The sequence below is a fragment of the Podarcis filfolensis genome (genome assembly GCF_964270895.1).
Source record: "Podarcis filfolensis genome assembly, chromosome: 9".
Taxonomy (NCBI): Eukaryota; Metazoa; Chordata; class Lepidosauria; order Squamata; family Lacertidae; genus Podarcis; species Podarcis filfolensis.
Window position 1 is genome coordinate 35,813,461 of NC_139610.1, and position 14,406 is coordinate 35,827,866.

General features: G+C 38.5%; 1 protein-coding gene across 2 annotated transcripts in view; it reads left to right on the top strand.

Annotated features, from left to right (window-relative positions):
• FSTL5 (follistatin like 5) overlaps positions 1-13,984 on the top strand; it is a 327,643-nt gene extending 313,659 nt beyond the window's left edge. For both annotated transcript variants that reach the window (XM_083631144.1, XM_083631145.1), the window contains one exon: positions 11,351-13,984. In XM_083631144.1, coding sequence (XP_083487270.1) covers positions 11,351-12,053 — 703 coding nt within the window. In that variant the 3' untranslated portion in view covers positions 12,054-13,984. The remainder of the gene's footprint in view (positions 1-11,350) is intronic.
• The last annotated feature ends 422 nt before the right edge of the window (positions 13,985-14,406 follow it).

A 14,406-nucleotide genomic window follows, 5' to 3' on the forward strand; every position in this document is an offset into this window, starting at 1 on the left:
GCCTACTACTCTCAGGAGAGACTTTTTCCCATGGGTTAGACTGCAAAAACATTTAAGGGACAGCTGCAGTAGTTCACTTTAAAACGAAAAAGAAACACAAAATTGCCACTGTCCCACTTTTCTTTGTTATTCCTTCCTCTTGCCATTTATGGCAATGCAACATATGTATCAAATGATAATACTATGTGTCTGCCATTCTTGCTTTGCCTCATTGACTGGTGAGGGCAGGCAAATGCATGACAAAAGAACATCACCTCATGTGTTACATTGCAGTCAATGTCTAGAGGTAGAAGAAACAAAGCTACACAGAACAGTAGCAGTCCTGCAACTCTTACAACATCTTTTCAATGGCAAGGGAGGCAAACCAGGGAAGGATATCCAGCATTTGGTAGAAAGATTTGCTTTTCAACTAGTGATGATCACCGCCTTACAATACCTTAGCTATGTCCTTCAAAGTCCCAGTTCTAATCGTAATTGATGGGGTAAGGCTTTGGAGATTTAGGCCAAGTCTGTTCTTTGATATGTCCAGAACATGGCCAGTCTAATTCGCGGTTGGTGTCATTACTTGTGCTTTAAAAGGTTCATTGATCATTCTTTGGTCAAGCAGAAACAGAACAGACTAGCAATTCCCAAAGTTGCGAGTACCAGTGGTGGCTGAGTCTCCATGATAGCAGTAACTTAGCTGAGATGCTATCCTCCTTCTCTCTGAAAATATCTCAGTGAAGCAATTAGCTTATACTGTAATGGGAATTTTTATGCACTACCAGTGAACTATATCCCATTATTCCAAATCAATGAATTCATCACCTGACTCAGTTCTCTGTGTCTGAGAAAGTTGCATGCAGCTTTATGTCTGAATAACCATACAGCATGCTAAGATTCAAAATGCATTCAACTATGGCATATAATACCCACCAGGCAACACATTACCCATGCCATCCAGAAATCAGCAGGCATCTTGCATTTAAAACTCTTCTAATTAATCATAGATATGTCAGATACATCACAAAATGAAACTCCAGTAGCGATGCTGAAATTTAATATAGTTCATAATCATACCATCGATATATATGCTGCTGGAAGCCCTAGTTACAATTATATTACTTAACATGGATTTTAAACAAGATTTATAATATTCATAGTGCAATCCATAACAAAATTATTTCCTTAAAAACCCAGAACAATACAATACTTGTATTATTTGTAGGATTTTTATTAAGCAGATCTATTTTCAGCTTCTACAAGAAACATGCTCTCTCCACATTTTGGTTTTAACTGATAGAACCACCGCTCATTTGCATATACATTAGCTGAAAAGTAATCAGACCCAAAGCTGTTCATAATCTTTATCAAACAAGGGGAAAAAATGCATGTGACCAAATGGGAATTTTAATCTTCTTAATCTTAAAACCATTTTAAGCTAAAACTGCTGTGCAAAATTTAACTTGACTTAGTTTGATTGGCATCATCCAAATCATTGGAAGCACGGGTTAGGATCTACTCATGTTTGTGATCATGTGAGACTTACTTCTACCCTTGGAAAGAGATAGATGCTAGCGATTTGAGCCTTGGTACCATGGCCATGGACCTTCTTTTATCATGAGCACTAGAAATGTGAACAAGAAACAGAGGTCTTACCTATTTTTTAAACTGAATGCTTAGTGCCAAGCACATGCCTTTAAAATGTCAATATAATCCCCGTACCAGGTTCTGACAATTGATTTTTCATAAAACCACAAGTTATTGATGGTCTCTTGTCAAAGCTTCACTAGATGGTCATTTGTAGTTTGTGAAAAAGCCTTGGTCACCTGCTGTTGTAGGTTGGGAAAGCCTCCCATAACTTTCGTACTCTGTTCAGCCTTGTGTCTGATATAAAACCCTCCCATATGGTTGTCTGTATGTCTGTGACAGAAATGGAATTACCGGTATTTGTACTCTCCTTGAAGTATGTTCATACCGATAACTTTTATAGACATCATTGTGTTCCTAATACATCTGCAGTAATGACCACAGTTGTTCTTAAAACCAAATGCCATTGTTGTTACTCACTCATGTAAATGGCTCCGGTAGGCTAGATGTTGAAGAAACACTAGTTTGTAAGAGTTGCTAAGAGAAGGTTATAATTAGTGGGTCAAGACTGATATTGAAAAGGAATCAACCCAGAGAAATAGGAAATGGCTTTTCACCAACTTCCCTGGGGCATTAAAAAATGTTAAATGGAAGTATGAGCTACTGCAGAATTAATGTTGGGTTTGGCTAAGCCAATGTAAACTGAAGAGTGTCTGAATGTGGTGGGATAAAAAAGAAAGCAAAGACAATTAAAGCTCAGAAGGTTGTTGTTTGCGTTTCTGAAAACCAATAATTACAGCTTTAAGAAGTTTTATTAAAATTGATTTTATTTATTTGACAAAATTTAGAAACCGCTTGATTGTAACAAAACCTCCAAGCAGTTTGCAATAAATATTAGAAATACCCATAAAAACAAGTAATTAAAAGCATTTTTAAATCAATTAAAATCAGCAGTAAACTAAAAAGAGAGCAGTGTCAAAGAATACAGTGAAGATTTCTGCCTGATGTCAATAGACAGGGAGCTCCAAAGCATATGTGCTGCCACACTAACAGAACAATTTTTTATTAAGTGCAGAAGGTTTTATGAATTTATTTGAAGTCACCGACAGGCTGCACTTGCAACCAATTTAGCTTTTTCAGAATGTGATTGGGTGGGAAAAGTATATGTCAGGATGCTAGAAACTTCCAGCTTTTGCATATTCCTGTCCCTTGTGCTCAGTGGAAGATGTTACTTTAACCCCACCTGTGCAAGCAGTTCCCTGCTGCTGCAAGGAAAACATGGGATAGGATGTGTTGACTGATGTCTACATATTCAGTTCCTGCAGATCTTTTCTTTTATATATATATATAAGAAATGATGAGAAATTTCTCAGCTCTTTGAGTTTTGAGCAGATCTCTGCTGTCTTGCTGAATTCACACTGAGAAGAGAGATGTGAATTGTCTCCCTTGCTTTCTTAGTTTTCACAGTGTCTCACTTCTCTGTGTCTTCAACAAATTGTCAAAAGCAAAACTATATGTTGTTTTAAATTAGTTCTCTCAACTAAAAGAAATATCCAGTTATCTTTTGCATGTGTCTGACCAAAATTCCCAGTTCTAGCTCACCCACAGCAGCTAGACTTCCCGAACCCTTTCTAATCTTCAGCACAGTATATTCTACTACTGGTTTTCAATGTCTCCTTTTCGTGTTTGACACAGTGTAGTCCAGGAGAAATCAATACAGTGCTATTCAGATTTTGTTGGACTACATCTCTCATCATCCTTGGCCATTGCCCTTGCTGACTAAGCTTGACTGGAGTTAGCTACCCCAGTCTAGTCCACTGCAATTTGTTGTCCAAAAGGGTTCATCAGTTTTTCAAGAGGAGTCCAATAATTTCACCTGCTCTGAATCTACTCTAGTTTAATCTATAGTGCTATGATCAGCATCCCCATTTGAGCTTCCCTCTACCTTTACCAACATTCTTTCTTCTAACTCTGAATGTGACTACTGTTTAAACACAGATGTATTTCACTTCTGCTTCAGCATTACATTCAGATTGAAAACTATTTCTTTTGTACATTATGTGTAAATATCACTCACTCTTTTCTTCATGGGAGACAACTAGTAATAAGTGAAGCACAGCTTAAGTATTCGGAAACATTGAGCTTGATGAAGAGAAAAATGCTTTTGTCACATTGGGTGGATAGGACACAGTTATACCAGGTTTGCTTTCTTTTGAAGGATAGTTTTATTGGAAAGCATTCTATTAAAAAACAAGTGTTTGAAGTCTACTACACAGAGCATTGTTTGTCTGGTCCATTGCTCTGTAGGACATTGGTCCCAGAGCAATATAATTCCAGAACTTCTGCATGTCAGGGGAATGTTTACTGGATGGCTCTGCAACATATTTGGCTAAGCATGGATAAATAGATTAGACATAGAGGCATGACCCACAATTTGCTTCATAGTGTTAAGCTGCTGGATTACTGGCATTGTAAAACTAAACAAGTAATAGTGATTTTCCCCCAGAGAGTTGTGCTACAACTAAATATCCAGGTTTGTTAGAACTCCGTGTACAGAACCTGGCACATTACCTTTTCCATCGCCCAGCCATTATTGTATACAAACAAAGTATGTGACATAACTTGTTTCTGCGATGCTTGAATTTACCCATCCCTGACCCATGTTGACAACAGTAACTGATAGGGGATGGCAAAACTCATAACATTCCACCAAGGAAGTGGAAACTCATCACAATAAAGCCAGTGAAATGTTGAAAAGTGTTCACAACAGATACACCTCAGAAGGGAAGCTTTGAAATTACTAGCCAGATATCAACCTGGTCGTGTCTTGAGAAAAGAAGAGCAGTCTAAGATGCGGCATGAGCAAAATGTGGATTTCATATTTAATATGTAATTATAAGTAGTTACTTGAAGTTAGAAATGCAAATTCTGCATGTGATTGTCTTTGTCTGCGTAGAGGTCATATTTGTAGAGATCTTAACTTAATTAGATAAATATGCACCTTAAAGTAATCTCCACTGCCAGTTAACTTATTAATAGGCTGTGATGATCACAGACTGCCTTCTTTGATAAACTGTCTTTGGTAGACATTATCATACTGTGCCAAAGCACCATGCACATTTATAGCACTATATCAATAAGAAATACAAATATTTCACCATGACATTCCAAAGCTTTATTCATGAATACTCCATAAGTAACTTTGATGACTATTCCTGAAAGTAACATTTCAACAAAATTACCTAGAGAAAGTCAAGCTGGATACACAATGTACCAAAACAGTGTTTTGAAGATACACCAAATGATGAAGTGTGTGTGTGTGTGTGTGTGTGTGTGTGAGAGAGAGAGAGAGAGAGAGAGAGAGAGAGAGAGAGAGAGAGCACCCTTGCAATAAAGGGCACATATTTAGCAATTTGGTCCAAATAAAACCAATTCTAGATTTCTTTCAGTATATTACGCATTTTAGAAATCAAAATCAAAACTACATTATTGCTATTCATTTGAATCTTTGCCCAGCAGACTAAGAGACAAACTAGATGAGATGTTGTTCCTATGACAGCTTGACTGAAATGCAGACATCGGGAATTGAAAATCTGTTAGCAATTGTAGGATATTGGAAAGGGGATGCTTAACCCTTTCCAATCAGGCAGCTTTTTCTGACAAAATGCCTCCCCCCCCACCCACTGCTTTCACATTCACAGGTGAAAAAATACTACCATTTACCCCTTACAGGTGGGAAAATAGCTTGTGGGGCAATTTTGAGTAGAACAAATGTCTGACAGCACTTTCTCTTCCTAAACAGGTACCCCATCCCCACCCCAGATACATTTCAGTAAACAAAAATAAAAAGGCTTTAGGAGATATTACTTGATGCTTCATCTTGCTTGTCGCTAATATACTCACAAAATCAGTTCTAGACTTGCCTTTCATCTTAGCCTAGCAGTTCTGTTGCATTTCTGAGTCACCATTAGACTTCCATTTAAACTGCTGGCACCGAATTGCCTATTCCCTGTTTACAGATTTGAAAGCAATGCTGTGCTCAAGTTCTGGCAGCCTCACTGGCCAACATCAGGTGGCTATTGGACACCCCATGTTATTTATGAGGGGTGAGGAATGGTTTTCAGCCCTAGAGCCACATTCTACGATAAGCAACATGGGACATGGAATAGCAATGGGTGTGATTTTTTTCTGCACACTCACTCACATCTCTGTCCTGCATCCATGCAGGAAGCAGGCATTATCATAATTCAAGGATACTTTTCAGCCAGTCAAAAGCTCTCAAGAAGGGTGCAGAACAGGACTCGAGAGGTGTAACCACGGATGTGTCCCAAGAGCCAGTTAGAGAGGCTTTTAGGGCCATGTTTGGCTTCTGGACCTGAGATTTACAACTTTTATATATCATTCAATACAGGAGCCTCATTTGATTGTCCTTTACTCAGACTCTGCACTCAGATTAGCATTTTGATAAGAATTTAGTTAAGACATTTAGCAGGCAAAATGGAGCCCGGACCAAGTAACTGCCCGCAGCCTGTCATGTTTCACCTGCTCTAGCTCTTCTTCTTTTTTAAATGTTATTACTGTTGTTCTGTAGAACAACTAATTCCCACTTTTCACTGTTTTGGACGGACGAAAGAAGGATCCGTATGCACTTGGACAAAATCGTGTTGGTGATTCTAAGCCAGGCACTGTGCGTGATATTATTGCACAGGGGAGACATGAGGGTTAGACATCTCATAAATATTAATCAGGGATTAATGAACAGTGGGAGGCCTCCGTATATCAATCTGCATGAAAGGGAAGTTTGCATTAAACATGGCACTTTTTACATATAAATCACTGGGGGAAACTAAAGGCACTCTGATGTATCACTTGTTGTTCTACTAGAGACCTACTCATAAAACAGGTTTATAGTACATAAGCCACAAGCATAATTTTATGGCACAATTATGAGTGACTGCAGGTTTTTCCCCCTAATCTTTAAAAATTAAATACTTATGAAAGGTACTAGATTAACGGCTCTGAAAACCTGAAGCCTTCTATTCAAACTACAGCCTGAAGATTAGACAGCCTCAGAGATACTTTCCTAAAGAATCTGGCTTAACTTCCTTTGACTGCGATAGGTCTCTGCTGCTTTAATCACTGACTGTTCTGTTTTAAGATTGTGTCCATGAAGGGGACAATTTAGATTCACCTTTGTGCAGGGGATATTTTTCTCTGAGGAAATAAGAATCAATACATATCTTACAGGTTGCTCAGATGTCAGCCCTTGGCAAGAATGTTTGCTCACTAATGACCTAGCGCAAATGCTAAAGGCCACTTTTCTGAGGGAAATTACTGGACTTGTTGCCAGCTTCTGATCTATCAACAAAGTGCAGGCATCTCCCTGTTTAATTGCTGGACTAAAATGTGAGTGTGAGTGGCTGGCAGGGCTTTTTACTGACACTTTGCTGATACCTCATTTCCCGTTTGTGTGGAATTACAGAATTGTAGCATTCCAAGGGACCCCAAGGGTCATCTAGTCCAACCGCCTGCAATGCAGGAAACTCAGCTAAAGCATCCATGACAGATGGCCATCCAGCCTCTGCTTAAAAACCTCCAAGGAAGGAGAGTCTACAACCTCCCAAGGGAAACTGTTCTACAGTCATACCTTGGGTTGAATGTGCTTCAGGTTGAGCGCTTTTGGGTTGGAAAGAGTTCACTATAAAAATAAACCCTCAACATACATGAACACAGGCTATCTAAGAAGAGATAGCCTTACCTTATATTAAAGAAAGGCTTAATTTTAAGGGGAGCGGGTGATGATACTCACAGTTACATACATGTAAAAAAACCTGGAAGTTCAACATTTTATATTCAGTTTGATCAATTGAATTAACTTCCTGCAAAATCATAACAGATGCAGGATAAATTCTCCTCTTCCATCAAACTTTGGCCCGTGGCAATATTTTAAAACATTTTTATGGCATAAAGAAGACATTTGGATCTGGTAGTCCTTACTCAGAAGAGATAATGAGCTCTGATGATCCATTAGTTTGAATTTCTTTGGTGTTTGGCCATACACAATCTTGTAATAAATCATTCAGGAAAAGGTCACCCATTTTCTTCCTCATTGTGTTAGCACTGTCAAACGTTCTTAGGTTATGCAGCAACTATACATTCTTTATCTGGAGAAAGTGAAATTAGATAGGTCTCCATTATATAAGGCATAGCACCATGATGTATGTTTCATTAGCCATCCTTTTCTTTATTTGTTAAATCACCCTTCACATTTCTAGCATGCTTTAATTTTTCTGCATTGCAGCAAACCACATTGTTTTTGAGATGGAGCAAAGAAGAGTTCCTTCAGTCGGAATCATAAGCAGATATTAAAAATCAGTATGTACTCAGTCAGTCTATTCCACCTTCTCATCCCTGCCTCACTATCAGCCTTATTTGTAGTTAATCCTATTAACCTGCTGGTTTTATTTGTCAGGCTTTCCAGATATATTAGCAAGTTACATCAAGAAAACTTGGCATTGAGGATCAAAGGGTTGGAGAGAGGGGTGACATTTAGAGAAGTGCCAAAGCATGCTGCTAAGAAAAAGCATGAAAGTTCCACTTGTGTCGTAGTTAAGAATACTGTAATATTGTTTTTCTGCAAGGGTATAAAATATTGAAGGTGTTATGTGTACAATACAGTATTTAATGATAACCAGAGCTATTGTGTGAGTGTGTGTTTAAGAATTTGAATACTGTTGAGTTGAAATTAGTAAACAAGTTATATCATTTAAAATCTCGGAGCACAGTCTCTCCAGCTATACACTAGAACAGTTCCTTATGAGAGCCAAGGTAGTCCTTTAAAGGTAAAGGGACCCTGACCATGAGGTCCAGTCGTGGCCAACTCTGGGGTTGCAGCGCTCATCTCGCTTTATTGGCCAAGGGAGCCGGTGTACAGCTTCCGGGTCATGTGGCCAGCATGACTAAGCTGCTTCAGGCGAACCAGAGCAGTGCACGGAAACGCCGTTTACCTTCCCACCAGAGCAGTACCTATTTATCTACTTGCACTTTGGCGTGCTTTCAAACTGTGAGGTTGGCAGGAGCAGGGACCGAGCAACGGGAGCTCACCCCGTTGCGGGGATTCGAACCGTCGACCTTCTGATCGGCAAGTCCTAGGCTCTGTGGTTTAACCCACAGCGCCACCAGCATCTCAGGTAGTCCTTTAACAGCCATCAAATATCAGCCTGTGACTACACACTCACAGAGCTGAATACTTTGCAGTGTGTCTGACCAGCAGCTGGGGTGGAAGCCTGTGTAGTAATATCCAGGAGTCCTGCTCCATTTCTGCTCAGCTTTATCATGCTTGTCTCATATTTTCTGAAAACCTCCACATAGTCAATTTCCTTGGTTCTTATGCCTAAAGGTACTTTGAAAACGAAACAATTTAGGCCTTAATAGTTGGGAGGTGTAATCCTAAATCGTTATGATGAGAAGGATTGGAATAATAGCAATGAGCATTGAATTCATGTTCATGGATGAGAAAGAGAATGAAATGAACTAAAATATCTGAGATGTACTGCATGCTCCCATTGAAGCTGTGTATCTATTCTGGTTTAAGCAACAGTTAATTGATTTTAAAACTGCATATACGATATCTCGCTGGAGTTATGCACATCCAGAATAGTGTACCATTTCCTCTTAACCACATGGCAAAAAATATATTCCAATTAAACTTCATAGGTGGCTTTGATGTATGTTGTTCTACTTGGGAACTGAATTATAATTGCAGAGAAGCTATAGCCTTCACCAGCAACTTGATAAGAAGAATTTGTGACGGGACTGTTTCATCACTTGATGACTGCAGTACACTGTGGTAACTTGCATCTGTAAATAGGTTATCTCGGTTAACACTACCAACATTTTCTCTTCCATCTCCTCAAACAAATTGCTTTTCGTTGGAATCGGTTCACACTTTAAGCTGCTCAGCTTCATCAAGTATAACTATACATTAATCTGATATAAGTTATACACTTCCCTGAGCACCCTCTCAATCCAGGTGGACCTTTTTGGTAGTACCACACTCAGCTATTTCAAATGTATCCCTATCGTGTTTTATGACTTCCTTGATATTGTATGTGGGCTGGAACTGGTCTGTGACCAAAATAATAAAATTCAATTCAATTCAATTCACTCAGCTATGGTATGTTGTCCCCAAGGGAGCTTGACAGGCCCCACACTGTTGTACTTTTGGCTTTAGGCTAAGCCTTTGTGTTGTCCTTCCTGGCCTTTTAAGATCATGTTAATTTAATCCCTTTGGCAAAGTTGATTGTTCTAAGCTCCCATTTTTGCTGCTTGTGTTTTAAACTACTGTGAGATCCGTATTGTAATTTGTTGTTGGGGTTTTCTTTGTATTTTATCAATGTCCAGTCAGGGCGGGGCAGAGAGCAGGTGGGGGCATGGCTGGTGCCCCCTGGGGTGTGTGATGTGCATCCTGGGGGGTGTGGTGCCACGCGTGTCCGGGGGGGTGCCGCGATGGCACCCTACCGGAATAGTGGTGCCGGGGGCAGTTTGCTCCCTCCGCACGCCTGTTCCTCCGTCAGTGTGTCCAGTTCTACTTTCAAGTGTTGGTTTTACCATTTTAAACCCTAAACTGATGCAGACAAGGTTATTTAAAAGGCCAGCTTCTCCTTTACCTCTTTGAACCTTAAGACTCTCTTCAGAGGCCCTGCTGCAGGTAGCCACCAGGGAAAGAAAGTTTTTCAGTAGTGGCACCCAATTATGGAACAGACTCCTAGGGAGGCTCACAGGGTGCCATCTTTATGATTCTTTGTGGCACCAGGTGAAGACATACCCAGGTAAGCAGCTTATATAGTCAGGGCATCTCAAGTTTTAAATCTTTCCCCTTTTTAATATATAGAAGTGTTGTGTGTTCTGTTTATGCTGTATTCATTTAGTTTTATTTAATATTTTATTTTCTATTTACTTTTTTATTGTAAGCTGTTGAGAGAACTTTGTAAGTACATATAAGTACATTAAATAATTTGGTTGGTTTTTGTAAGATTCACTGTGGACTTTTAAATTTACTGTTGTTATGTTGTATGAGAAACCTACATATGAGGTGACTAACAAGTACAGTATCGTTAGCAGGATTTGAGTAAAAACTTACAATTAACAAAATGAAATATAGAAATTAGATGATGTAAAAATGATAAGAGCATAATAACATTTAATTTAAGGAGTTTAAAATTAACATACAATAATGCAAGCAGAAGTTAATATGTTTGAAAACCAGAAGACGAAGTTGAGGGAAGTCATAGGGGGGAGGGGAAAATTTGGGAATTGTATTTATTTTTGTTATTTGATACGATGTTAATATAATAAAAATGTAAAATTCAATAAAAATTATTTGAAAAACAACAAGTACAGTGGAACCTCAGTTGTCGAACATTTCGGCTTTTAAACGCCGACAACCTGGAATGGAATGCTTCCGTTTTCGAACACGCCTTGAAAGTTGAACGGCTTCCGAGGCGTGTTTCTCCATTTTTTCAATGGAATTTGCTGACCAGCATTGTACCTCGATTGTCAAACATTTCAGAAGTCGAACAGTCTTCCGGAATGGATTACATTCAACAACTGAGGTTCCACTGTATTTTTAAAGAGGCATACGATAACCAGATCTCAGATATAAGCAAGGTTTACATGTAGCTCTTTGTGGAGATCTTTAAGCACTGCTTGCATTTGATTGTATATACTATACTGTGGATTTCCCCCCCTTTGATTTTGTTTTTTGTCTCATTACTTTTAGGTTTGGATTTATTCTTCACAAAGATGAGCCTGTGCTCCAGAAAATAGATCTTGAAACTATGTCGTACATCAAGACAATTAGTTTAAAGGATTACAATTGTGTTCCAAAGTCTCTGGCTTACACACACCTTGGAGGATATTATTTTATCAGCTGTAAGCCTGACACCACAGGAGCTGTCCCACCGCAGCTTATAGTGGACGGTGTTACTGACTCTGTCATTGGATACAATGGTGATGTAACAGGAACTCCATATATCTCTCCAGATGGTCACTATCTAGTCAGCATTGATGATGTGAAAGGTCTCATGAGGGTCCAGACCATCACAGTTAGAGGAGAGATACAGGATGCCTTTGACATCCACACCAACTTGCACATATCCGATGTAGCTTTTCAAGCATCGTTTACTGAAGCCCATCAATATAATGTCTTTGGTAGCTCCAGCACACAAACTGATGTGCTTTTTGTAGAATTGTCCTCTGGCAAGGTGAAGATGGTGAAGAGTCTTAAGGAGCCTCTTAAGCCGGACGAATGGCCATGGAACAGGAAGAACCGCTTAATTGAAGGCAGCGGGCTCTTTGGTCAGTACCTGATGACGCCTTCTAAGGAATCCTTGTTTATTCTGGATGGACGGCTGAACAAGCTGAATTGCGAAATCACTGAAGTTGAGAGAGGAAACACAGTGATTTGGGTTGGAGAAGCATAAGGAACCATGTTAGATAACAGCCGAGTGAATAGTTTTACAGTACATTGCACTTAACTTCATCCTCTAAATTGTCACTGTTTTGTTTTGATTGTGTTTTTTTCTTTTTTTAAAAAAAGTTAGACCCTTCTGTACATGTTGTGTGGCTGACTAAAATGAAATTTTGGTGATATAAAAAATGCTGGAATTGTGAGCAAACATTTTGTGTACTATTGATGACCTCCTTAGGGTGATTTGGCCAATTGGTGAAAATATTAAATGTTTAAGGGACCCTCTACACATGAGCCATGTGTTGACAAAATGATGCCACATTTTAAAATGAAGGCTTTTCTTTTTTTAAAGGGGGGGGGTCATGTCGACTTAATCCTATTCATTGAAATGTTAGGGTACACTCTACGTACAACTTTAGATTTATTTTTTTTAACTGAAGCATTTTGTCCTGCCCTGTCCACTATTTAATCTTTTTGTGCCTTGAAGGGAAATGTCTCACAAGGAAAGAGAAGCCTGGGAAACATGTAATTGTATTCCCATTGTGGCTGCAGGCTTTCTTTTTCCCTGAAAAGAAGCTTTTGATATCTCAAGTTTTTCATCTCCATCAGGTTGTAAAGCATGGTTTTTTAAGACAAAGGAAAAGTATATTTGCAACATCTCTTGTGTTGTCATTTTTTATTACTGCAGTTTGAGGATATGATTTTTATTTCAAGTTTCAGTTGAAATTCTGTTAACTGCTCATAGAACTTTGACCCCTCTTTTTTTGTAGCAGAGTTAGGCAATTATCTCCTCACCTCTAAAAGACTTGCATCAACAGAGTTTTGGTTCTATGAAAGAAAAAATGTCATGCGTATCTTCTTAGAAAGACATGTTTTGTCTAACTACCAATACCAAGAAAATTCACTTACACTGGCAAAAAAAACTGTTATTTTTTAAAAAACTAATTTGTTACTAGAGGTGCATTTTTAAGGAATCTGTATATCAGTGGAATGAAAAAGGTGGCGATTAACAGCACAATCCTGTACATGTCTAAGCCCTATTGAGTTCAGTGGTCCATACTCCCAGATGTGTGTAGGGTTGCAGCGTCAGACGATCTTTCTAAGCTTCTTAATGGAAGTAAAAGGTCTATTGAAATCAATGGGACAAACCTATAAGTAAATATGTTTAAGATCACTTTGCTAGATGCTAGAGCCTCTACATGTACATTGTTTGTCAAATACCTGATTTTCCTCAACACTTTTAATAAAGCTCAGTAAATTTTCTATCCTGCGCCTCCCATTAGATCACTATTGCAAGGTGTTGTCTTTATTATTTCTTTTTGTTTAACGAATTACTGCTCTAGTTTCGAACATTGCTTCTACATCTATATAAGGATAATAAAGGTTCTAAAATTTAGAATCATTGTAGCCACTAGAATGAGGAAAAAATGAGATCTGCACTCAAAGTTAGCAGTAAAAAAAATTCAGATTTTCAGTAACAATAGGTGGTTTTGATTTTTTTAAAAGAATGTGTTTCTTTAAATAAAGCAGGCTTTTCAACTGACATCTGTTTATTCAATGCAGTCAGAAGTTTTATTCTAATTCTACCCTAATGTGTAAAGCTGCTTAAAAATTTGAAATTTTCTAGCATTGTATTTTCTTGTGTGTAATTAGCATTCTGCGCTGTGATACAGTAGAATTCTCTTTAGCTTAAGAAAACTGGCAGATTTAATTGAATAAAAGAATTGACTTACATTTATACCTACTGAATCCTTTTAACAATTTTTTCCCATTGTGAGCAAAAAAAAAAAAAAATCCCCACCACTGCCATGTAAACTGTTTGTTATTCAATGATTTACAGTCATCCGTTTCTTCTACATTATTTTCTTCTCTATCTTACACCATGTGGATGTTCTGTATGTAGAAAATGCTTGATAACGGAGAATAAACCCCTTACATTTTAAATGTTCTCGCCTTCAGTTGATATGACAACAAATATACTTCTCTTTTCTTATAAGAACCACAGGAGATTGTAATGAAATTCTGTGAGGCAGGGGTAGAGTGGGGAGATCCACCTTCTTTACAGCAGATGACACTGTCAATCTTAATCTCTCTCTTTTTGATTTGCCTACCTTCATTTATCTTGATTTCAGCTAAGCAATATTTTGGTTACCGACTGGGTTTGATGTGTGCTACTGTCAGATGGATTCGCAGATGGTTGGAAATGTGTACTCAAAGAGTGTTCATCTGTACCATATTGGCCCGAATATAAGACACACCCACAAATAAGCCACACCTTTAAAATTTGGGGGGGAGAGAAAAAAAGACAATACCCGAATACTATCTACTCCCTTAAAATTGGAGAGAAAAAGAAAAAAGTCACGGTG